The following is a 24,952-nucleotide window of genomic DNA, read 5'->3' as shown; positions in this document are numbered from 1 at the left end:
AGGGAGGCCAGATTAAGATGGTTTGGACATGTTCAGAGTGCCCAATGACATACAGTGTTACAAAAAGTGCCAATAATTATTAGTTTGAGTAATTAATGCAGTGGAAAAAGGTCAAACATTTAAAGAAAATTTCAGGACCTACCAAAAACATATTTAAAAAAATACATCCAGCAGAGAAATCATTTGAAGACAAAGTTTGTCCTATATGAGCTCAATTAATGTAATGGATAATAACCTGCAGTTTTGTCGAAACAGGAAGCCCAACACCATAAAAAGGCTCTTGAGCACAGTCTGAGTTTTGGAGCTGATGGTGGGAACCTGTACGGTGTCTTCTCTCCCATTCACCAGCCCAACTCGCTCTTCCTTCTCCAGCACTGCCTCAAAGTGCTTCTGTTCAACAAGCAAACACAAACAAAAATAAATATTCCTTTCTGCATAGAGGAAGTGTAATTAAACAATTAATATATTAGCATGCAGAATGGGATACCTGAAGCACAGGAAACGTTTCAGCTGTTATACCAAGACCATGGAAAATGTCCAGAACTTCCTTCCCAGTCCACACCTTATAGGCAGTCTCATAATCCCTGTCTTGCAAATTATTGGAGCTTTCTTGTATCCAGCTGCATACAAATACCCATCAAAAACATAAAGGCACTACACAGAGATCTTAAGTGATTGAAGAACGATGTCCTAATTAGTCCTGCAATTAACATCCTGGTCTCATGAGATGATACACAAGAATGTGTCAATAGAAAACAAGTTGTTTCCACTCACTAATCGATAAAAGGATGCTTAATTAATTTATACATGATTCAATTTGCCCCATTACACCATTTTAAATATTGTCTTCTATTACCGTAGGTTCCATTTACCTCATCATATCAAGTTATATCCTGTACAAACCATTAGCCACTAGGGAGTTAGCAAAGAGATCATATTTAGATTGTTTTACAGACTATAAGAGCAAACAAGGACAATGTACTTGAGCAGGCTGCAGCAAAATCCTAGAAGGGGCTCATGGTTGTTCCGACGGATGTTATATTTCAACATCACTTCAAGGTCCTCACGAGCCTCCAGCAGCTGAGCCTGGTTTATTGTGAAGCTTGCAGACTCACGGGCACAATCCTCAATGTTATGAGCCTCATCCAGCACCACAATCTGCCCTTTTAGATTGATGTCCATCTGTGGGGATGATAGGAAACATCATCTTCAATAAAGATTAGAAAAAGCTCAATGGTATGTGAATAATCTGGTTAAAAGCCACCTTTGTAATAAAAACTGACATGTTTATGAATGAGTCATTGTGTCAAAATGAATGGATTAATAAATAAATGAGCCCCATGTTATGACTGAGAATGAAACTCACACTCTCCCGGATAAGAGGGTCCAGCAAGTAGTTGTATGGGCAAAAAACTATGCAAGCCTCCTGCATGAGCTCCCGGGCTGCATAGTAGGCACAGGAGCGCAGCTTACTGCCCAGACTGACCAGCTCTTCTATGTCCCAGGCCTGGTGCAGCCCATGCACCCACTGCAAAGTCCTTTGCTCCCGCATCTTATGCACATTGTGGTAGAATCTACATATCTGCCCCTGTTAACCAGAGGGAAAAAAAAAAGAATAAATACATAGGAACCCACATTCACTGCTAAAATTTAATAAAGTAATCCTTGGTTAAAATGGCAGGTCATTATTCATCCCTAACATTACACAGTGTATCCTCAAGCCTTTAACAAATTAGATGTTATGCAATTCATTGTTTTCACTTGTAACAATGACCACACTGTCACTGCTAAGAGGCAAGTATCGATTTCATAATTAGAGCAGGTGTCTTTCTGCTGGAGCATTAAAGGGGGCATCTGTTCATTGTGCCGGGACTCACTGGTGCCTGCAATAGCGATGAGAGGCTGACAGCAATTTCAACTGTATTATAGTCAAGGAGATTATCCCACAGAGGGAGAATGGGATTAACACTGCCTGGGCAATGCCAGTTCACTGCAACTGTTATTTGCTTCTTATGGTGGTGGTGATAGCTGAGATGTGTGACCTCACAATAAATTCCTCAGAGAAGAATAAAAGAACCAAAAAGTGGGGAGTGGAGACCTGATTGGAAATGGTGCAGGAAATAGAGTTATGGCTTATATACTTCTAAAAAGATTCATCACCTGTGCCATGGACCCTTCACAAAGTCAGAAAGCTGAGCAATAAATACTTATACCCCAAGTTGCCTGGTGGTGAGGAGAATAATAAAAAGTCTCTTGTTAAATAGACAGCCTCTGAAGCACCTGATAAGTGCACATTAACACAAAGCTCTGTATGAGTGATTAGGGTCATTATCACGCACAACTGGTCTCCACAGCTCCAGTGACATGGATTTCACTCACAGACCCTTAAAGAGTAGGTTCATGTTACCAGGGCTGTAATACGAAGGCTACTAATCATCTTCCCATTACAACAACACCAAAGTGAAAAAGCCTTGCCAAACTAGTGAACACTGACTATCCAGCCTGAAGGCCAGGGCAAAAAGAAATGAACAATTGCTTCCTTTGCAAAGGTTCAACTTGGGGGTCCTATGGTATAATTAGTCATTACAGTATGACCACTGTTTGAGTATAACCTCATAATCTCAGATGCTGGGCAAATGAAAGGTACTCCCCCTGTATAAAATCAGAATATATTTAAATGGTTGCTCCCTAAAGTTTTAGAAAGCACAAGAATCAGTGTGGCCAGAACAGCTTCAGTGAACCTTGCCATAGATGTCTCTGTTACTATAATGGGATGGAAAAACACAATTTTTCCTAAATATATTCACTCAGTAGATGTTTTGATCATGTTGGAGGAGAGCACTGGAATACATACATAGGTATTATACTGGGTTGAGAGCTAGTGAATGTGAAGGGCACATCAAATAATTTACATCACCATGATTTACATCAAATAAACCCATAAGGCCCTGTGAATTTGGACATAATTATCCTCAAAGTGATCACTCCCGTTTGAATAGAAACATCATAGGATAGGGTTGAACAGAAAAAAAAAACAAATTTATTGATCTACATTGGCACTTCCCAATAAAGGAATAAGCAGACCTTCAGACTTAACAAGAGCATGTGAACCCATGAGCTGAACAAACTCTGTCAATGAAGCCTTTCATCTCTTTGAGCGTTGATGTGGTGACACATGAATAAAGACCCTGTGTTGAAAGCTGTAGTGATGTCAGATGCTATGACCTGGGCATTGGGTGACTCACATTCTTGGCCTCGAGCAGCTCCTTGCAGCGTTCATTGCGGTTGGCGTGGGGTACCACTTCAGGGTGGACACACGTATGGTCTCGGCTGGATAGGATGGTCATAGGCACGGTAGAATACAGCGTCCGCTTCAGCTCTCGTGCAATTTGGGTTATCTGTTTATGAGTGCGTGTTCCAAAGAAAATTTTGGGTACAGCTTTCTTCCCATTGCGCTCTTTGTCTTTGTCCTTGACTTTTCCACCTGCCTTCTGACCTTCTGCGAGGCTTGCACAAGCACACAGGGAACAAGGTAGTAGAGACTATGGACAGAAGAAAGGAAAACAAAATCAACCTCAGGGCTTAAAATGAGTAAAACTACAGGAGCAATGCTAGAGTTCTTCTTAGCCAATTAGATGAATAGTTTTTTTTCATTTATGTAAACATATATATAAACAAAATACATAAAAGGGAAACACTATCCTAAGTCAGTATCAGATGTCTCCACCTCCAATGGAAAGTTTAGACCCCAGTATTGTTCAAGATGCTGCTCCCTGACTGGATATTGTTAATTATAGCTTTCACATGCAAGAACCTGCCAGCTAGTGAAACTGATCCTAAGCAGTGTATGAACTCATTTGTATACGAACACATTTAGTAACACAACACGCACATCATGCAGCATGTGCTACAACACCACATATATTGTATATAGATGTGAGGTTAGATATACACTCGCCATCCACTAATACACATATACATACAATTACCAGCAATTCATTCACTTTAATAACAGTCAATCAAGTTTTAACTGTGCAATAAATAAAATCATGTAGATACAGGCCAAGATCAATCTAATCAAAGTGTCAGAATGGGGGGAGAGAGAGATCTCAGTGATCTACATGACTGAGCATGGCATGCTTGCTGGTACCAGATGGGCCAGCTTGAGTATTTCAGAAACTAATCTCGTCAGATTTGCAGCCAAACACAAAAAATACACAGTGAGCTGATGAGAAAAGTCAAAGACATATGGTACCTGGATGAGCTGACAGGATGTCTATGGTAACTCCAATAAACACTTTTTTACAAACATGGTGACCAGAAAAGCATCTCATAATGCTTAACACAGCAAACACTGAGAAAGGTGGACAAGAACAAGTATGAGACTACAGTGGGCACAGGCTCACTAAAAAAATTGAAAATTGGATAAACATCAGCAAGTCTTTTTCCATTCTTCAAATATCCAGTTTCAGCAAGCAAATCTGCAAATACACAGACCTGCTTTTTTCAACAGTTCAGGTTGCTGAATTGTGGTATAATGGGCTAAGGAATGTTTTCTTGGCAAACACTGGCCAATACCAAATGAACATCACCTGAGTACTGCTGCTGAACACATTCTTCCCTTTATGGACACATTCTGCCCTTCTCATAAGGGCAACCCCCTGTATGATAACATGCCATGTATCAAAGTACAAATCTCAAAATGGTTTCATGAACATGACACGGAGCCCGGTGTACTTCAATGGCTTCCACAATTCACCAAATATGATTCCAATAGAACAAATTTAGATTGCGGTAGAACATAAGATTTGAGGCATAAAGGTGCAGCTGACAATTCTGCAGCAATTATGTGTTACAATAATGTCAATATGCATCAGAATCTTTATTTATTTATTCAAATATTTCCATAACATTGTGGAATCCATGATACAAGAAATGTAAGGAAATTGGCCAATTTGTAAGTAAATTGCCTTGCAGATTTTTTCCACCCATCCTGTACAACCTACAGTACAACAGTTCCTCTAGAGACTTTGGCAGTCTGGTTTCTATGGAAAAGAAATGTTATGGAAACTAAAATCTGCTATATTGTATAGAAACAGTAAGAACAAAAAGAAAAACTTGGGTGTTTGCATATGGTGATTTAAAAATGTTATATTTAATTAGGATCAGGTCTGTCTTGAAGTTTTCACTATATATATATGACATGCATCACAAGATTAATAACAGTAGCACCAATACAGGGATTAACTATAGACACAATGCTTATTTTATCCCATGTTTAAAGATAAATATTACAAAATTATCTTCTCAGAAATTAATAAAATGGATTTTAGCATATACGCGTTACTCTAAGTTGGGGCTGGCATATATTGTAATGGAGCTGAAGTGTATTCTGACTAGGTATTGTTGAGAATTTATTTGATTTTTAACAGAAACCCTGACCAATTCCTAGCTTACAATTTTAGTTGTAAAGTTTTAGTTGTTAGGTGAAAGACTTCAAATTCCAATAGAACTGCAGACCAAATAATATTCACCATGAGAAAGGCTACTAAGGTATTAAACAGCCATAAAATAAATAAATAAAAAATAATATGCTTTAAAAGGACAGATGTGCACTGGTGAGGCATTTCAGAGTATTTTGAATGGTTTAATTTAATAAGGGTTTACTAAATACCAAAAAGACTATTTTTCAATATGAACCCCTATTCACTGTTCAATACTCTAAGACAAAAAAAATGAAGGATTTTCATGATTTTACGCTTTAATAATTAAGACGTTCTCTCTTAGCCTCTGCTCCAGTGAAAGAGTCAATCTTTGGTCAACCATGCTGCTTCTCAACCTTGTTTGGCATTAAATATTACAACATACTGGATGTAAAGGATAGAGTGGGATGAAGCCTAGCTCCAATGGATGGACTGAAAAGAAAAAAATACTTGGATGAAGATAAGGTTTCAGGATAGTTGGAGGAGTTTCACACCAGCACTCCACTTGTCTCAGTTCCTTGGATCATCTTACCTGCTGCTGCCACATTCAATAGCCCAGTCCAACTACCCAGCCTCCTGTGCTTTATAATTACTTATTCAAGGAATGATGGAGGGAGGGCTGCTTGTGAATGGTAGGCCTTGTCAGCGGCAGTGCAGGAAACAGCTGACACAAGAGTATCCGTTACACGAATGCTGCCACAGTTTCGGCCCCTCTCGCCACTGGGCAGCAAAGAAACACCCCTGGTATGCAGATAACAGCCTCCGTTGGCTGGACCTGCCACTATGGACACATTCACACTGCATTATTTCACCATGGGGGCCCTGATATCATCTCAGAGCTCTCCCTTGGCTCAATCCGGTCCACGCTATCAAACATAGAAAAGCCTTGTGCGGGAGCGTCAACCTTAGCATGTCGTCTCAGCTGGGGTCACCAGGGGCAAGCTGACCTGAACAGCTTACTGATCCACAGTATAAAGCAGAATATGCTAGAGAGAATTTGATGTATCATAGATTGTCTCTTTACGACTGAAAAGTTCTCAGGTATACAGCTAGATAATGTATATGCCAGTCACAAAATTAAAGAAAAGTGTAGGAAGTGTAGATATTTTTTTTAAAAAGTGCTTGTTGTAATGCACTACAACCGAAAGAGATAACATCAATGATCATCTAGTTCAAAATGTAAATAGCTCAAAATGGTCATTATCCTAAAGAAAATTCTTAAAATATTCTAATGAATCAGGCTTAAAGAAAGGTGTTTGGGCTTAAAAATAAAATTATAATGGGTTTGTTCAGCCAAACAGTACATTCACTGTGTTTTTCTAGAGAGGTGCAAGGCGAGCCCTGTGTCCTGTTAGAGCTCTGTGTTTGAGATCCTAAGGTAGATTGTCCTCACCCCACAATGACTCTGTGATGGAATGTGCAGGCCTGCATTTCAACAGGTGAGCTCTGAGAGCTTGACACTCAAGTCCCCCCCCTTCAAAAACTCCTTCAGTAAGAGACATTGAAAAGACGACAGAGTGAGAAAAAGCCTTCATAAAAAGTCTTCACGGGTCTTCACTCCCCCATCACGGCTGCCCCTGGAGCCCTCAGCACTCCCCCCAGCCAGCCAATCTCTAGAGACACAAAGCACCTGTTTATCCCTTGAGCGCAGTAACCAGCGAGTGAACCCCATTCAATATTTATCCCAGGCTTTCACAGTTCACTGCCAAGCAAGGCAAACCTCTTAATTAAACTGGAGCTTGCTTCAAAGGGCCCATTGAAGATGTCAGTCAGCACTGGCGGGGGCTACGCACGGTGTCAGATGAGGAATGAAAACCCAAATCAAACTCCGCCCTCTTAAACCCACCCACGAGGACTAGGTCTCCACCTTCTGTAACAGTCCACCAATCTCTAGGTAAGTCAAACAAGTCGCTCAGTCCCTTCTAACTAAGCTACATGCAACAGGTTCTCCTGTGTCACAGACAGACACCAAGACAGACTCTAATGGTAGAGCATTTTCTAAGAAGTTCTATGCAGAGAAAAAACACCTGTACATACTTATTCACGCAATTCAAATCAAATTTTATTATCCAGTCAGCCAGTCACATGCCATCAAAATTCAATTCATAAAAACATGGACCACCTCAACCAACAGAATAGGACAATATTGGTGCCAGACTGGCTGGTTTGAGTATTTCTATAACTGCTGATGTAGGATTTTCGCCAAAGTCTCCAATACTGCAATACTTGCATGATGCAATCATGTTAACATGAACCAGAATTTTCAAAAATATTTCCAGCGTCCCGTGGAATCCAGACCAAAGAAAATTGAGGCAGGGAGCAACATGGCGGTATCAGAATAATGTTAATAATATATTAGAACGTAACTGTAAAAATATCTGTAATATAGTCCCACTAAAAAGCTGCTTCTGAAAACACACAAAAGGTGAGACCCATCATTTGAACACGATTACATTACTACAGTCTCTATCTGCATGATCACTCAGTTACGTGGGTCTGTGCACGAATGATGCATAGCATACGCAATATATCATTTCAAATACTCTGTGTGTCAAGTCATCAAGTCTCAACCTGGATTTTTCTTTCAAAAAGAGTCAGTTCACTCATTCAACACACTTCAAGTTGATTTAACACACAGAAAATTATTTGCCTTGCACAAACAACTTGCTAGCAAAATTAGTTTAGTATTATATCACTTAGATGGATAGCCAGTGAGCATTTGCTTTGCCTTTATTTAGAATTTTTGTAGTCAGAAAAAAATGCAAAACCAGTAAAAGGACAAATGGGTTCCTTATTTGCTTGACATAATATTCTCATGTTGTGACAGACTATGTGATAAATGTGACAAGTGGAATGTTGCAGTTACTGAGCTGTTATTTAATTAGGCTTTGTTAAAGTATTATTTGAGTGAAATGCTAGAGAAATATTTATTTAAATAAATATTTTTTGTATTTATTGTATTTCAAATAGTCCAGTTAATGAAATAAACAATACATAGATTAACGTATTATCTAAATAACTGCTAGTTGTAATCCTTCTCTTAATAAACTCCGATGGTTCTTTAAAACTCTTTAAAAAGGGTCAGAAAAAACTAGTTGTGTCCAACTAACCTGCAGAAAACACACAGCACAAAGCACTTTAATATAGTGTAGTGTGTTTAGATTCTGGTTGAAAGCAATCATATGTAAGCTCTTATACAAAGTTCTCTGCTGCCACCCAGTGGCCAAGCGTCAATCCATCAAAACAAAATACATAAAGGAGTAACAAAGGACAATGTCTTACTGCATGCCTTTATTTGTTGAACACTTAAATAAATATGAATGTCGATTACACAGATAATTCTAGTACAGCAAACCTAGAAATGAAGTTTTCGGATCTTTCTGCAAGCTTCTAAGTCATATTAAATGTCACAAGAATAATAGGGAAATGTTGTAAGATTATTTATATGCCAAAAACGTCTCTGTACATGGCATTGCTGGATCAGAATTAAGTAAAGAAAGATCTGTAGTAAAATCTGATGAAATAGTGACCCCGAGCTTTAATCCAAGAACCACATTAATACCAATACTTTACACTGCATTAACTCATCTCTCATTATAAATATAGTGCTTATGATGTGTAAAAGTTTTGATATACAACATGTAGTTATACAGCATGTAGTTGTAGTAGACATGAACAATTAAACTCTATATGTAAGCATTACACTATGGCTTAAAGGTTAAACAGTTTCCATATACTCACACAGCTTTCAGCAGGTGGCAGGCTACCGTCAGCTGTGGCCTGAGCCATACGATTAGCCCTTTCCTCTTCCTCCTCATCATCATCGAATATCACACCTTTTTCAAGACATCTTCGCTTCCTGCTCTGCTTCACACCACATGATTGACAAATCATTATTAAGTCAGGATTTGCTTTGACATAACTGGTTCATAATCACTGAATAATGTGCTGTAAATCACGGATCTTAAAAAGCACCATGAATCGCACTGCCTCACCAAACAAATGCAAAACATGAGCAAGTACAGTACAATGTTTTAATGTATAGCTTTTAAACTGGACCAAGTCATATTTTATTATAAAAGGTAATAAATGAATAAAGTTATAAAAAGGGCCAAATCTAAGAAAAACATTTCCAGTACTGAAATAGTAAAAACTGTGTTATTATGGATTAAGTTTAATCTGATTCAGGGTGATTAAAAAAAATGCTAAGATCTACAGGATTCATTCATTTACATTCCTACCCTCTGATCAGCAGCAGGTGCCCGGATGCGCTTTTTATCAGGCTTAAAGTCTTCGTCACTTGGTTCTTCCTGTTTAGTCAGGGAAGCTTGAAATTTCTCAGAAAGCCTGGATGATAGTGTGGATCTCTTCGGTGGATTTTCCTCCAATGCTAGTAAGAAGAAAATTGACATGACAATCATGTCTATAACTTGGGTAAGAAAAAAGCAGACCAGAGACTAAGCCACTGATTCTGGAGCATGCTAACCTCTTGAAGGTGTACTGACTTGGGCAGTAGAGTCTTCTCCAGTGAGGTCAATCACAGCTGGTTTAGAGGCTGTAGTGCTGAAGAAAGTGGATGAGCAAGGAGTTCTGCTGTGGCACACACACTGACATGGGGTAGTAACATCACATGGCTTTTTTACATCACAAGAAGGACTTCCTTCATCCTGGTCAGGCTTAGCTTTAAGGAATAGAGAGGGAACTTAAGACAGAACAAAACATCCCAGTGCATTCACATTATTCTAGGTTTAGGTCCAATAAAATACATTTTAATAAACATAGTAAACAAGTGATAATAAATTAACCTAATTTCAAAATTCAAAACTATTTTAAAAAATTGTCTTACAGATAAAACATACATTGAACAATACATTCACTCATTTATCTTCACTAAGCTTTCTATCCAGGTCAGGTTTCAGTGGACCTGGAGCTTATCCCAATGAGAGTGTAGTGAGAATATACCTTCAATATTTAGTAAGTGGAAACTGGAAAACCAAGGGGGTAATTGGGGACTGTGGTGCTATTGCATCACTGTGATGTCCAATAACAATGGTTTGCTTGTCAATATTCTGTCAGGCAAAATAACGCATTTGTGACATGCCTATATTTTTGTGTCCAGTGCTAAATCTTACCATACTGTGCCTGCTGCCATGCCAACGCTGAGCAGAGCAGTGCAAGGCTCTTTCCACTGCCGGTAGGGCTTTCCAGTAAACAGTGCTGCCCATGGTTCAGGCCACGGACAATCTGAGAGAGAAACACATATGGTGTCAGCTTATTTATGACAATTAAAAATGGTACAGAATATGAAAAAAACTGTGATACAATGTTGGAACAATATTCAAATTAACATATATGCACTGACCATTTTATTCTAATAAACTTGTACTTTCTATCCTATACTTACATATTCATTCATGGAATAATCAAATCAACCATTCGTGTGCAACTTCAGGTAATGTTCACCTCAACCATCACAATGGGAAAAATTATTGTTGGTGCTAGAGAGGCTGGTATGAGTATTTTTATAACTGCTAAACTCACACAAATATATCTGTGCAAAATATTTAGAATAGTGCAATAAAAAAAGCAAACAGAAGCATTTATGTGGATGTGTTTTGAAGCCCTATTCAGTATTAATATGGTATTCCAAATAAAGTGCTCAGTGAGTGTATAATCAATTCTTTAGTGCGTCATAAAACTTACAGAGTTCATCATGGCAAGTTGAGAGGGATATGCTTTGCAGGGGAAGTTTATCTTCACTCCTCCTATGGTGTACTCAGCCATGCTGAGTGAGTGTGCATGTGTGGCTACTGTGGGACACTGAAAAATACAAATATTTTATTAACTGCTATGAGAGTGGAACGCCATGGCATCCAACTGGTGACATATTTTATTAAGTAAGTAAGTAAGTAAGTATAGTAAAGTAAGTATGTAAAGTCAATAAGTAAGTAAGTAAGTAAGTAAAGAAAGAAAAAAGAAAGGTAAGTAAGTAAAGAAAAGCAAGTAAGTAAAGAAAAAAGTAAGCAAAGTAAGTAAAGTAAGTAAGTATGTATGTATCTAAAGTCAATAAGTAAGTAAGTAAAGAAAGAAAAAAAGAAAGGTAAGTAAGTAAGTTAGTAAAGAAAAGTAAGTAAGTAAAGAAAAAAAGAAAAAAGTAAGCAAAGTAAGTAAAGTAAGTAAGTATGAATGTAAAGTCAATAAGTAAGTAAAGAAAGAGAAAGAAAGAAAAGTAAGCAAAGTAAGTAAGTATGTATGTAAAGTCAATAAGTAAAGAAAGAAATAAAGAAAGAAAAGTAAGTAAGTAAGAGAGGAATGAAAGTGAAAGTGTTAGTTTCATATTAATAAGGTCTGATCTCCGGGTTATAGTTCATTGTATTATAGTTAAGACGACAGATGTTTACATAAAAACACTGATTACGTACTTATTAATTACTATATCCTATACATTTCAAAGAATATCATGTTTATGTTGCTTAAGTTTGTTAAGTTAAAAACAATCCTTTCATATAAATTCCGGGTAATAAAGGACACATAACTGCTTTATAATTAACAACTAAACAAAACAGACGCTGTATTTTATAATGAGACACATGAGTTAATAAACCGAAGCTACTCATTACTGTAACGTTAAAATGTGAATTTAATCGGCATTAACAGCAACAACATTCGTCAACACCATGTAGTTTATGGAGTTTTATAGTAAGCGTTTATTAAACCTGATGCTAGTTCGCTAATCAGCTGCATTTAGCAAACACAAAATCTTAAGTCCACTGTTCTGTGGTATGTGACAACACACTTAAAGACATAAAAATGACAAATGGGCCGTCTTGTGTATTTGTCTCTGCTTTAAAAATCAATATATTCAGTGAAAGTGATTATTTAGCGAACTCACCACACTATAAACACATCCAAAGTGAATTAAATTCCCGCCAGGCAATGAACAACACAGACCCAACTTCCGGTTCTCGACCAAATAACTGATCTACGAATCATATTCACTAACATATCCGGTTAGCGATGCGTTAACAATCAGTGAAACGGCGGGAACTTTGAGACTTTATATCTTCAGGCACGAGGATATAGCTTTCCTTCAAAATAAAAGCTAAAAATATAATTTGAACTTTTTGAAATTGATTTGAACTTGGGTTTTTGCAGTCAGAGTCCAAGGTCCTAACCATTACACCAACTGGTTACTTCATTTGAGGATGGCTATTGAGTTTATTTTGATCTATGTTCATTTCTCTCTTACCAGCCTAAAACAATTTTGCCATTTCATTATGCAGCCATATGTGGGATTTGAACTTGGGTTTTTGCGGTCAGAGTCCAAAGTCCTAACCATTACACCACTTGATTACTTCATTTGTAGATGGCTATTAAGTGTAATTTGATCTACTGTATGTTCATTTCTCTCTTACCAGCCTAAAAGAACTTTGCCATTTCATTATGCAGCCATGAGCGGGAATAGAACTTGGGTTATTTGTGGTCAGAGTCCAATGTCCTAACCATTACACAAGCTGGTTACTTCTTTAGTTCTGTAGATGGCTATTAAGTTTATTTTGATCTATGTTTATTTCTCTCTTACTAGCCTAAAATAATTTTGCCATTTCGTACTGTAGCCATCTCTGGTAAATGAACTTGGGTTTTTGTGGTCTCTATCCCAAGTTAATATTGAGTTTCCTTACATGTGTAGTGAATTTGGTGAGAATCGGATTTGGGGAAATTTTCGGCCTAAAACACATTGTAGCATTTTGAGTATTTTTTTTGATCAAAATATTTACGTGTCTGGTCTTCTTTAAACTTGCACTATGTTAAAAGGAGGATTAAAACTAACATCTTGGCTTGATTAATACGCACCTATCATGCTTTAGAGCTGAGATATTAGCTGGAATGCATTTTTATATCCTTATGCACTATCGGCAATGATTTTGAAATGCTATATTGCATCTTTGCATAATAGGATGACACTAATCTCCATCCCAAGTTAATATTCAGTTTCCTTACACGTGTAGTGAATTTTGGAGGGAATCGGATTTGGGGAAAATTTTGGGGCAAAAACACCTATACCCGCCGGCTTATTATTTTGACTACAAAATAATAACTGGTACATAAAACCCTTCTTTCTGTCTGACCACAGCATCCCTCTGATAGTATTTCTTCTATATTCAGAGCTGATATAGAACTTAGCATGCGATATAGAAGACCGTAGAAATTTAGTGCACTCCCTAACTCCCTGAACCACCACTAACCCCTATCTCAGCCTCTTCTATACCCCCTCTAACCATCATCCACACCACTAATGTACAGTTTGTTAATGCATTTATACCATAGCGCTTTGCCAATGATAGCATTACTCTGTGATTAATTATTCTGGAAATAAACAATAAAATTTACCTTGATTAAATTACAGCTGGAACTGCCCATGCTACTAAAATAATACTAATAAAATAGTCCTGAAATATTAAAAAAAAATTATCCCACAATTTATTCCAATTACATTTAAGCATGTGTGTGTTTGTGTGAGTGTGTGTGTGTGTGTGTGTGTGTGTGTGTGTGTGTGTGTGTGTGTGTGTGTGTGTGTGTGTGTGTGTGTGTGTGTGTGCGTTTGTGTGTGTGTTTAAGTTTTAAACACCATGGTGTATACAAATCTGTTCTACACAGGCAACATAATAACAATTATAATAGAAATCAAGAAGAATTCTGAAGATCTGAAGATGTCCATGCTGAGAGCATGAGTAGTCTTTGTTGATTCATTGGTAGAGGTAAGTGTTAACAGGTTCTTCATATCTGGTCTCATCAATCTGAAGGAAGGAGTACACACACACACACACACACACACACACACACACACACACACACACACACACACACACACACACCTGCATGGCTTCACTTCATCCCCAACCAGCCAGTTCAGCTTCATCTTATATTTCTTCTATTCTTTTCCTTCCACTATCAGCACCTGACTCTTGTCCCTGAGGCTGATCACTGTGCCTTCACACACCCTAGGCTTTTATAGATACATGTTGGTATAGTGGATGCTGCCACTGCGAGGAAGAATCCGACTTCACCTCTCGTCATTGCGCATGCGCGGCTGCAACACCTACATTCGCCGTAGCGACGCCCTTTTGACTAATATAAAGAGCTGAGCCTGTAAACCGGCAACGCTAAGACCCAGTGAATTTACCTCACGCGTGCACGGATGTCGGCGCTCTCGTGTGCTCCTCTAGTGCACGCGTTTACTCCACACAGCTACAGTCGCACTTGCCAGCGCTTGAGCATCAGAGTGCAAAACCAGACATGGCTGCGAACCGGGTGGGAAGACGGTATAACAGCAAAGTGCACTCACCGAGCAGAGGCTCCGGCAGGGAATCCGGTCTGAATGTGCAGAAGAGACAAGCACGAGTTACTGTGAAATATAACAGAAAGGAGCTACAGAGGCGTCTGGATGTAGAGAAGTGGATAGACTCGGGATTAGACGAGCTCTACTTGGGACGGGTGAGTACTGCTTGCTTAAGAATTCCATTGCAGGCATTTAAAACGGGCTTTAACCAGTGACAAATTCTAGGAAGGTTGGTGACCTGTCAAGAACGTGGTCTGAGTGATGATCATCAGCCTGAATTGGATAGATTTTATATCTCAATTGCATATATTTACAGCATTTTATTTATTAATACAACTGAGCATTAAGGGCCTTTATCGGGGTACCTGGGATTCAAACCCATGACCTTCTGATCAGTAGTCGAACACCTTAACCACTGAGCTACCACATCCCTAACACTCCCTATATCTACAGTGTACAGCTCAGTGATATCTTATCAAACCACATTGTGTGTGGAAGGCAGAACTCCCAGTCTAATAATAATGATTCTAGGCGTTTCTTATACTCAGAAGATGTGTTACTCAATATGAAGTGAATTATGTTTCCGTGCTATGTGTAAGGCATGTTTGATCATGTAGGATTTCTAAACTAATTTGCTAATTTAGGATACTGATCAAGATGGAAATACTGGAAGGATTTAAGACCTAAAAATTCTTCACATGAATCTATATGTTCTTTGAGCTCACATTAAACCCAGTAACTTAAATCATACATCTGCATAACACCTCATAAATCTTCTAGTTAAATCTATACTTCAATAGTGAGAAATCTGTTAAATTGTGTCAAAGCAGAGAAATTCAGAGACTGCTAGTAGACAGATTTACTGTGGAACAGACACTGTACTTATTGGGAAATACTTGGCATTCATTTTATATTCTGAAATTGCAAAACAATACTAGCGTTACTATGCAGTCAGTCCACATTTCTACTGTAGAAACAATGTGCTCCACCTTTCTGATGTCGCATGGGTTTATTTCAGGCTCTCATTCCTTGGTTAAAACTACTCTACATTTCATTGGGGACATTGCATTTCCTGTTTGTAGGTATTAAGTGCGTATCAGAGAAGTAATTGGGGACACTTGAGAACTAGCCAGTGTTGACCAGATGTTTTTATGGTTTGTTTTTAATCCGTAATTAAATATATAATAAGTCAAGAAATAATATTGCTATGTACATCCTGCTCATCTGCATTATTATCATATAAACAGAATTAGACCAACACCCAAGCTTCTTATAAACCTAGCTTATAATCTCACTCTGAATGTGAAACTTATTTGTTCACTTATTTGTTATGTAAACTGACTTCTTACAGCCAAGAGGTCATGCTATCAACACAGTGCTTTCAGTCAAAAAGTGTGCTGTATGCATTGTTCATTTATCAACATTAGAAGTTGGGTAATTGTTTAGCTAAATAGTTACCCAATTCCACACAAATTAAGCTGCTCTAATGATACATGATGCGTGTTTGCATGTGTAATCAGTGCAAACTCAAGTGGGTTTTTTTTTCTATGGGTAATTGTGGGTAATTTATTTTCTAAATGATTCACATTTTAAAGTATTTCTCTATCATGTGTCTTAGGTCTATCAGCATGACAATGTTGTCAGCATTTACCTTAGCAGGATTATGCCCCATAACCTTACACAGCATCTGTTTATTAAGGATCCAATAAAGGGATAATGGGGCACATGTGTAACCCCTGCAAGCACAGCATTTATTTCAGTGTAATGAAACAGAGCCCTGGCAATTTTAGTTGAATCTCTAGGACAAAACAATAATGGCCATGTAGCCACATCTGCTCTGTAGTGGCCTTTATACAGATTTACATTCGTTATACAGATCCCTTTGGCCTAACAACATGAAGATCTCATGGATGTTATGCACTGCAGTTAGTTGCAGAAACTGATGTTTTAGGACCCAGGTGTGTCTAAATGATTATATCTGTTGGTCTGCTAAATAACAAACAGAGGCTGTAATCGGACTCCCCTCTGCAACCCCCTTCATTTCCGGAAAGACCATAACCTCAACACTTCTGGAGCTGGATAGCCTGGTCACAATGCTAATGATTCTGGGATTGATTGATCTCTATCTCCTGGGGTGTTCCTCATGAGTAAAGTGTTGGGGGCTGGGGGCATAAAAATCCCATATGTCTGTGTAGAACACAAAGAAAGCCTTGGCACATCAGCATCCCCCCTCTGTCCCACTACACCACTTCCCCGCATCTTAAATACTAAGTATCACATGATCCATTAATTATAGTTATCATACTTCTGCTGCTCCATCAGAAAAGAGATTAAGAGTGTAGATTAAAAACCCAGATTGTTTGTTAGGATGGTTCACAATTCAGGGTCCCTTAATGTTAATGTCAATATACACAAAATATACTGAGAGCGATGCTGAATGCTCCAGCTGTAGTACTGTATATGTTTATAAGAGTCAGGAAATAAGTGTTTAAAAAGGTTTGGTGTGAGGATTTAACTCAAAGCCTCTTAATTGGATATTAAGGGATTTTTTTTTTTTCATTTGAAAGCAATGGACCTTGGTTGAATTTGAACACACAATCATAATCTGACGAGTTAGTAAGTTCCTTTTTTACACAGTAATAACTGAGAAATGCACAAGTCTTGGAGCCAAGTATTCATCTAAAAACTGAACTAATTCAATATACAATTGACTAATAAGTTTTTATGTACTACATTAATAAAGCATATGCTTCTATTGTTTTGATAAATAATGACCTCAGTCTGGCCAGATGTCATGCAGACCAAATTGTTCAGCCAGTCCCTTGGGCATATGAAGTGTTTTTTTTAATGCATGTTGCCCTTTGTGTAGAATAGTAATAAAGTGCTCCGTGTTCATAGTCAGGGTGAGAGATGAAATACAAACCAGTGCAGACAGTAAATGTAGGATACAGACAGACTGAGAGAGAGGAAATATCTAATTCACCTCACTGTTAAAATATTCAGGCACTGCCTTCACACTGTGTATAAAATATTACATAAGGAGGCACTATAGTTTGAAGACCACAGAGTAGGTCACGGCAAATACTGTATTTTGTAAGTCACAATGCATTATCACAAGGCATGTTGCATTACTAATAATGCTTGTGATTTGAGTCACAGAACCTATTCAGATGACAGCTAATGATGTCTTAAGGTCTTGACAAGTTCTAGCAGATGCATTTGAAGTGCTTAAGCATTCTCTATCATGATGTACTGTGTGTAAGTAATATTACTATACTAAATGTACTTAAGTCCTGTGCAAATGCATGCCTTTGTATATTAAAAGCAAACCTAGTTTCATAAGCAGAATGTTTGTTGTGGCTACACAGATATTTTTTAAATGATGGAACTAGAAAAAGCCACTGGCCTGGAATTAATGATGACTACAGTAAATCACTGCCCTCGTGCTCTATTATAGATGTGGTACTAATGTTTACAGAATGTGGCACTGCTTATTCCCTTCAGAAGATAAGAAAAGACACACAGGATTGAACTGAGACATTCTGTAATTTACACAAAGTCTAACATTTTGAATTAGCAGTCACAAAAATGAATTTATGTTTTTTATTTAAATTGTCATTTGAAATTCGGCTTATTTCTGGTTCATTATTAGTAGAGTGTATTCTGCTCATTTGTATGTGTATTATTTAGTGCCTTTATTCATATTGATATGTGTATATATACTGTGTGTGTGTGTGTGTGTGTGTGTGTGTGTGTGTGTGTGTGTGTGTGTGTGTGTGTGTATTTTGCCCTTTAATTTCTCAGAAGTTTGTGTGTGTGCGTACGTGTGTACATGTGCGCGTGTGTGTGTGTTTATTAGAAACAGTACATTTTCTGCGAAGGTTTTACATTCAAAATATTCCCAAAGAGCATTAAGTATTTCCTGCCAGCTGACAGTTTCACACCGAACTAGAGCCAGAAAATGCAAATTCAGTTTCGTTCAATCATGCCTTTTGAAATTATGCATTTTAATTCATATTTCTGGCTTGTGATTAAAGCTTAGAGAATTAGTTTTTTTCTGTTTGTTCCAAATTTTGTTAACTGTAATATCCCTTTTTAAACTACTTTTTTACCTAATATGTACTAATACTCAGAACTCTTTCTCTAGGTCACATTTATATGACTGAACACAGTGTGTATTGTAGTGAGAGACCCTTTGAAAGTATGACAATATGTGTGTAGACATGGCTATAAATTCTTAACAGAGCATTTTATGTAGGATTTAGAGTTAAAAGAAAGGTCACAGACAACCCAGTAGGGGATTGTGCTTGGATCTTTCTCTGACTGACCTTTCAATGGTGACATTACTTTCAAAATAGTTTAAGTAGTCTCTCAACACCCCGTGGCTCTCAGTAACCTTATTATAAACCTGAGAGGCAGCCAATAATGCATGAGGGCTTGCTTAGATATCGTTTGCTTGTTAACAACTCAAGAAACTACCGAACATAAATATATATTATAAAATCAGCATCAAAGATCTACCTATAATATATCTAATGTGTTTAGAGTAGAAGAGGAATAGCATGAGGATTTCGAGTATGTACAAACTGAATCATAGTTATCATGAGATTAATCATATGAGCTGTACATGTATATAGCAAGTGCACAAGTGTCCTCATGACTCCTTAAATAATAATAATAATAATAATAATAATAATAATAATAATAATAATAATAATGAAGCAAAACACTATACATATAAAGAAACGAAAAGCTACAGAAACTTTAAGAATAAACAGAAAAAAAGTAAAATAAAATAGAAACAATAACTGTATATAGTGTTGGATGTGCAAAAGTGGACAAGTGAATGCAAATGCTCACAGTTTGAGGTCGGTGGGTAAGAAGGTATATGTGCAGTACAGCAGTCTGAGAGGTGTGTGTTAATGGAACGCTTTTATAAAATAGAAAAGTGGGGTTAAACATTAATGTCCAAGGAGGTGAATAACAGATCATGGTGGGTCACTTATCCCTCATAATTGTACATTCATAGTTACTTTTACATATTTGAAATAATTTAGAGTACTGACCTAGGGTTGGGCATTATACATATAATTAATATTGATTTCTTGACAAATGATGTCACAATATACTGTTCTGAAATACAGCAGGTATTATAAGCTCTTTTGTGGCTTTTTTTGAAAATATTAATTATCAGCTATGATTGAAAACAGCTGATTTATTTATTATTTAAATAATAATAAAAGTTTATTTTATATTTGTAGACAATGTAGACATTAATGTTTTCATAATTAAAAAAGTGGAATTCTGTTAGTAAGCCAATATATAGTGTTTTCACATATCATTGTATTATATTTTCAGCATATCGCCCACTCCTGGTGCCACTCACTACTCTGAACATTTCCAGTTTCACAATATTTTGTTTTGGCATCAAGCAGTACATATGCTGCTGTTATTTTCCTCATTATCAAGAGTTTTCTTTGTAAAAGTGCTTAATCGTGTGATGTAAACAGTCTGGCTCACTGGGTTATGACTGGCTGTAGACTTTTTTATTGCTATATTTCTGGGAGCAAGAGAAAAGAGCACTTTTGACATACATTAAGGGTTTGCTGAAACCATCTCAATGGAAATCACGCTTGGTCTACTTCTTAGTCGAGTAGCCACTATAGGAATGAGCTTTAAAACCAAACAGAGGTGTGTACAATGGCAATCACAAGGACAAGTGCATTCTGAAATACAAACCAAACAATCTAATCTGTTATTACTGTTTCTAAATTAAACAACTTAGAAACTGGTCAGACTTGCAGTTCACCTATCAGGAATTCATGCAATATTTAGATCAGAAAACTGTTCCTGGTGTTTATATACTGTAGGCTTTTGTGAAAGTGGAGTTTGTATAACCCCATTAGACTTACAGAGATTTTAGAGAGCCTGTGGTAATGTGGTAAGGATGATCTATAGGCTCTCTTAAGTCTCAGTCATTGTATTTTTTCTTAAACTTGTGTCCAGCTTATGTAACTGTCTTCATGCTGTAAATCCTGTAACAGCTTTAGAAGTCACGCTTGGCTCTGATGTGATGGTCACTAAAAGAAGATCAGCATTTTAATAAACTTCAGTGAGAATGACTTACGTAATTAGTGAACACACTATACACCACTAGTCACTAGCACAGTAACGAGGCCTTTCATTTATAATTTATATTTAGAATGCATCCATTTATTTGCTTTATTAGACCTGTGGTATCTCAAGCATTCTGTATGCACTATTTATAATGACAGTATAAATACAGCTTTCAGCACAGCATTCAACTCAATATTACAAACAAAACAGTCAACAGTTCAGTTATTCTCCTGTCTCAGTGGATGAGGCAGAGTGATGATAAATAAAAAAGCCATTCGTGTGGCAACAGAAACCTACTGAGTGATGCTGGAGTGTCACTGTGAATCTTTGTCTTGCACTGCAGGAAGAGCACATGCCAGAGGAGGTGAATATTGATGAGCTTTTGGACCTGCAGAGTGATGATGAGAGGACCAAAAGGCTCCAGGTACAACCGTGTCTACATGATTTACCTAATGGATAAAAAAATGGATAAAATCATGACATTCTTCTGAAATACTTGTGTTTACATTTTTATTTCATTTTACAGGATATTTTCCATGCCTGTAAATCTAACACAGAAGTAAGTAACTGTTTTCTGTGTGACACATTTTCACTTTCTATCAGTCTGGCAGTAACAGACACGTCCAATTACAATGGTCTGTTGAGGGTAACAAAACTGGCCTGTTTTCTGCTGTACAGAGCCACTGGTACACAATATGTCCTACTGTAATACATCTCTCTCTCTCTCTCTCTCTCTCTCTCTCTCTCTCTCTCTCTCTCTCTCTCTCTCTCTCTCTCACACACACACAGAGAGAGAGAGAGAGAGAGAGAGAGAGAGAGAGAGAGAGAGAGAGAGAGAGAGAGAACAGCAAAGTGATCAAAAACGTTGACCTTTTTAAATCACAGTTTTTCATGATGGCATATTATATACACAGTGGAGCATGTTGCAGTTTGTATCATAGACAGCAGGGGGCAGTAAAGACTACTTGTTTATTTAGAGACTTAAAGATGTTTGCTTATACAGTATATTCTGGGATCTTTTTGCATTTAGATTTTTTTAAACTGTGTCTGTGTGCGTACTGATGTGTCTGTGTGTATCTTGACATTTGATGTTTATTTTTTATTTTTTATAGACTAAAACTATTAGGCTTATGTCTGTTTTGTTATGGCTCAGAGCCAAAAAAGCTAAAGCTTGAAAGTCAGTTAGAGAAGCGAGATCAGCTAGCATGTTAGATATTAAAATAACTTCTTTAGACATGAAAAACATGAAATTCTCATATCCCTGATTGTTAAAATTGCCCCTTATTGACCTGCTTGACCTTATTGACCCAATTTATGTGATTTTTGGATGTTGAATTCATCCACAGTAATATCCGGTGGCTTTTCCAAGACCATGACATATTTTCTTAGGCTAATTTCATTTCTGGATCAGACTGTTGCCTAGTCACTTCTTCACTGAGTGAAGAATGGAGTCATTAAATATTTACACTGTTCATGTCTGTCAATTTATGTAAAAAACTGTTAAGGGTTGAGGCTTATTCAGCTGGGATAGGGCTGTTTGCATAGCAGTGACCATAGAGACCACAAATAAACAAAAAAAATAATTAGTTAATCAGTTAATAGAGTGAGCATGGGCACAGTATAATTTGAGTACAATGAACCGTTATTAGCACTTGGTGCAATTCCCATATTTGACCACTATAGAGCTAAATGGGGCATTGAGCACACTGCCTGAAATTCAAATAAATCTGTGGAACAGTGTTTTATATCTGTTGAATAACAATTTTGAAAATTAGTTTTACAAAAGAATAATTAATACTTTCTGCTCACAGGTAATACAAAAGAAGTGCCTCTGTGATTATTGCTGACTGATTCAGAACATGCTGTTTTTTGTTCTTTTTTTCTTCTTCATAATTTCAGGTATTTATTAAGGAGCTGGTCCTGAAGCTTCACGGGTTGCAGAAACAGGAAGAACTCCATAATGATGGCATTGAGCATCCACAGCTCCACATCTTCCCTAATCGCCAAAACTCAGCCAATTCCGAAATACTTTAAGATGCTCTGTCAGCACCTGCAGCTTACAGTGTATGGACAGACCTTTTCCTGTTTAATCTTACCACTGACCTTCACTGTTTTTGTATTTTTTGTGTTTTTTGTCATTTTAACACAGACTGCAACTAAAATGCATGCAGAGCATCCAGATGGAGCTAATTCAGCACTCAACCCTGTAAAACCCACATACAAAACACACACAAAACATTTATTTATTGACTTTTAACATGACCATTAATGCTTGGTTGTTTAAAGGTTTTACAAGTATGTAAGAATGAGCTTTTTTGTCCCTATGAGCAGTTCACAGCTTTTTTTTTAGTAATTGTTGAAGGGTTACGTAAACACTTTCTTCATGTGGTCCCCGTATGAATTGTGAGACTTTTCGGCTTGTTGTGGTAACCTTTGCATTATATCATCTGAGAACTTGGAATTATTTTTGATGCATAAATGATTAAGAAATATATACAATATGTTCATTACATACAAATGGATATACAGCATGCATCACACAAACATATGAAATATTAAAAATTTTACAGCTCTCCATGTAAAAATGAGAGAAATGTTACACAGACCCTTAAAATTCCAAGCTTGTCATAATTAGTTCACTGATGTTTGAAGCTCTACAACCCAGAAGCAAATCATGTGTTGATGTCTTAACTCTGTTGTCACCTGAGATCTAAACTGGAAAGAAAACTGTTGAAAAAGTGCTGGTTCGAGCTGGTTCTGGTGATTTTACTGTGCAGGACCAAAGAATTTTATTTAATGTGTCTCATTTTAATGTGTGTTTAAAGTCTTTATTATTTTTTGTTTGTCATCATTATTATTATTATTATTATTATTATTATTATTATTATTATTATTACTGTTTTGTTCCTCTGTAGAAGCTTAATTGCATTTACACTGGGCACAAGGCATTTGCATGATTGAATATGAGGCATTTAGTAGCCACACCACATTCCAACATTGTTTTTTACAGAAAACCAGAGAACCCAGCGGAAAGCTATGTGAAGGAGCAAAGCTGTGAGCCTCCATAATAAATAAGAGCTGTGACTTGGCAGTGCTACCTACTGACCTAACATGTTGGATTTTATTGTTATTATTATTATTATTATTATTGTTGTTGTTGTTGTTGTTAATATTGTTGTTATTATTATTATGATGATGATTATTATTATTTGTCAAGAAGAGGCAGTGAAAATCATATCACCATTTTAAAGTGATCAATATCAGTGTTGCTTCTTAATTCTTATAAACATATACAATACATATTCAGTAAGTTTTTTTTTTGTACTCTCTATTTGCACAAAGCTCTGGTGAAAGCGTGCTTCAAGTCATGAGGTATTCATTTATTAGCGCTGCTATTTCTACACGATAAGCTGCTTGAGATCATTCTCATATTATTATATATACACTCGAGTGAGCGACTTTATTAAGTACACCTGCACACCTGTTCGTTCAAGCAGTAATAAAATAAAAATAAAAACCTGTTGTAGTAGCACAATGCATAGAATCATGTAGACACAGGTTATGACACAAGTTAATGTCCACATGTAACATCAGAATGCAGAACAGATGTAGCAGATTTGTACAACATTGATCTTTTTACAATCTTTTTAATTGTAGCCTCAAATTCCTGTTCTGTTTCTTCTGCTCAACATGTTTGAAAATAGTTGTTATTTGAATTATCATGGCCTTTATCAGTTTAAAAAATTGTCTGACCATTTTGTTTGAAACCAGTCTGGCAATATTCTGCTTCCAACCCTCTCACCAACAGGTGGATACCCACAGAACCCTATAGAGATTGTTGTGTGTGAAATCTCAGGTGATAAGCAGTTTCTGATCCTGTTGAGCCTGTTTGGCAGCAAAAACCATGCCATGATCTGTCACTGAAAACACATTTCATCACATTTTGATGTTTGTTGTGAAGATTACCTGAAGCTCTTGATTGTTCTAATCGTCAACTGAAAAATTTATTACA

At 37.1% G+C, this 24,952-nt stretch overlaps 1 protein-coding gene across 5 annotated transcripts in view; it reads right to left on the bottom strand.

Moving 5' to 3' along the window:
- brip1 (BRCA1 interacting helicase 1) overlaps positions 1-24,952 on the bottom strand; it is a 68,123-nt gene that overhangs the window by 37,253 nt on the left and 5,918 nt on the right. For 2 of the 5 annotated variants that reach the window (XM_047820240.1, XM_027148191.2), the window contains exons 3-13: positions 21,238-21,389; positions 11,187-11,303; positions 10,616-10,727; positions 9,970-10,164; positions 9,725-9,873; positions 9,225-9,347; positions 3,246-3,542; positions 1,367-1,588; positions 983-1,182; positions 488-620; positions 236-390 (exon numbers count right to left, since the gene is read on the bottom strand). In XM_047820240.1, coding sequence (XP_047676196.1) covers positions 236-390; positions 488-620; positions 983-1,182; positions 1,367-1,588; positions 3,246-3,542; positions 9,225-9,347; positions 9,725-9,873; positions 9,970-10,164; positions 10,616-10,727; positions 11,187-11,303; positions 21,238-21,389 — 1,855 coding nt within the window. Of the gene's footprint in view, positions 1-235; positions 391-487; positions 621-982; positions 1,183-1,366; positions 1,589-3,245; positions 3,543-9,224; positions 9,351-9,724; positions 9,874-9,969; positions 10,165-10,615; positions 10,728-11,186; positions 11,304-12,375; positions 12,520-21,237; positions 21,390-24,952 lie in introns of those variants that run through there. The other 3 variants (XM_027148188.2, XM_047820241.1, XM_047820242.1) reach the window with 3 other exon arrangements.

The sequence above is a fragment of the Tachysurus fulvidraco genome, chromosome 11 (genome assembly GCF_022655615.1).
Source record: "Tachysurus fulvidraco isolate hzauxx_2018 chromosome 11, HZAU_PFXX_2.0, whole genome shotgun sequence".
NCBI lineage: Eukaryota > Metazoa > Chordata > Actinopteri > Siluriformes > Bagridae > Tachysurus > Tachysurus fulvidraco.
Note: the sequence above shows the minus strand (reverse complement) of the source record. Positions and strands in the feature narration are given on the sequence as shown.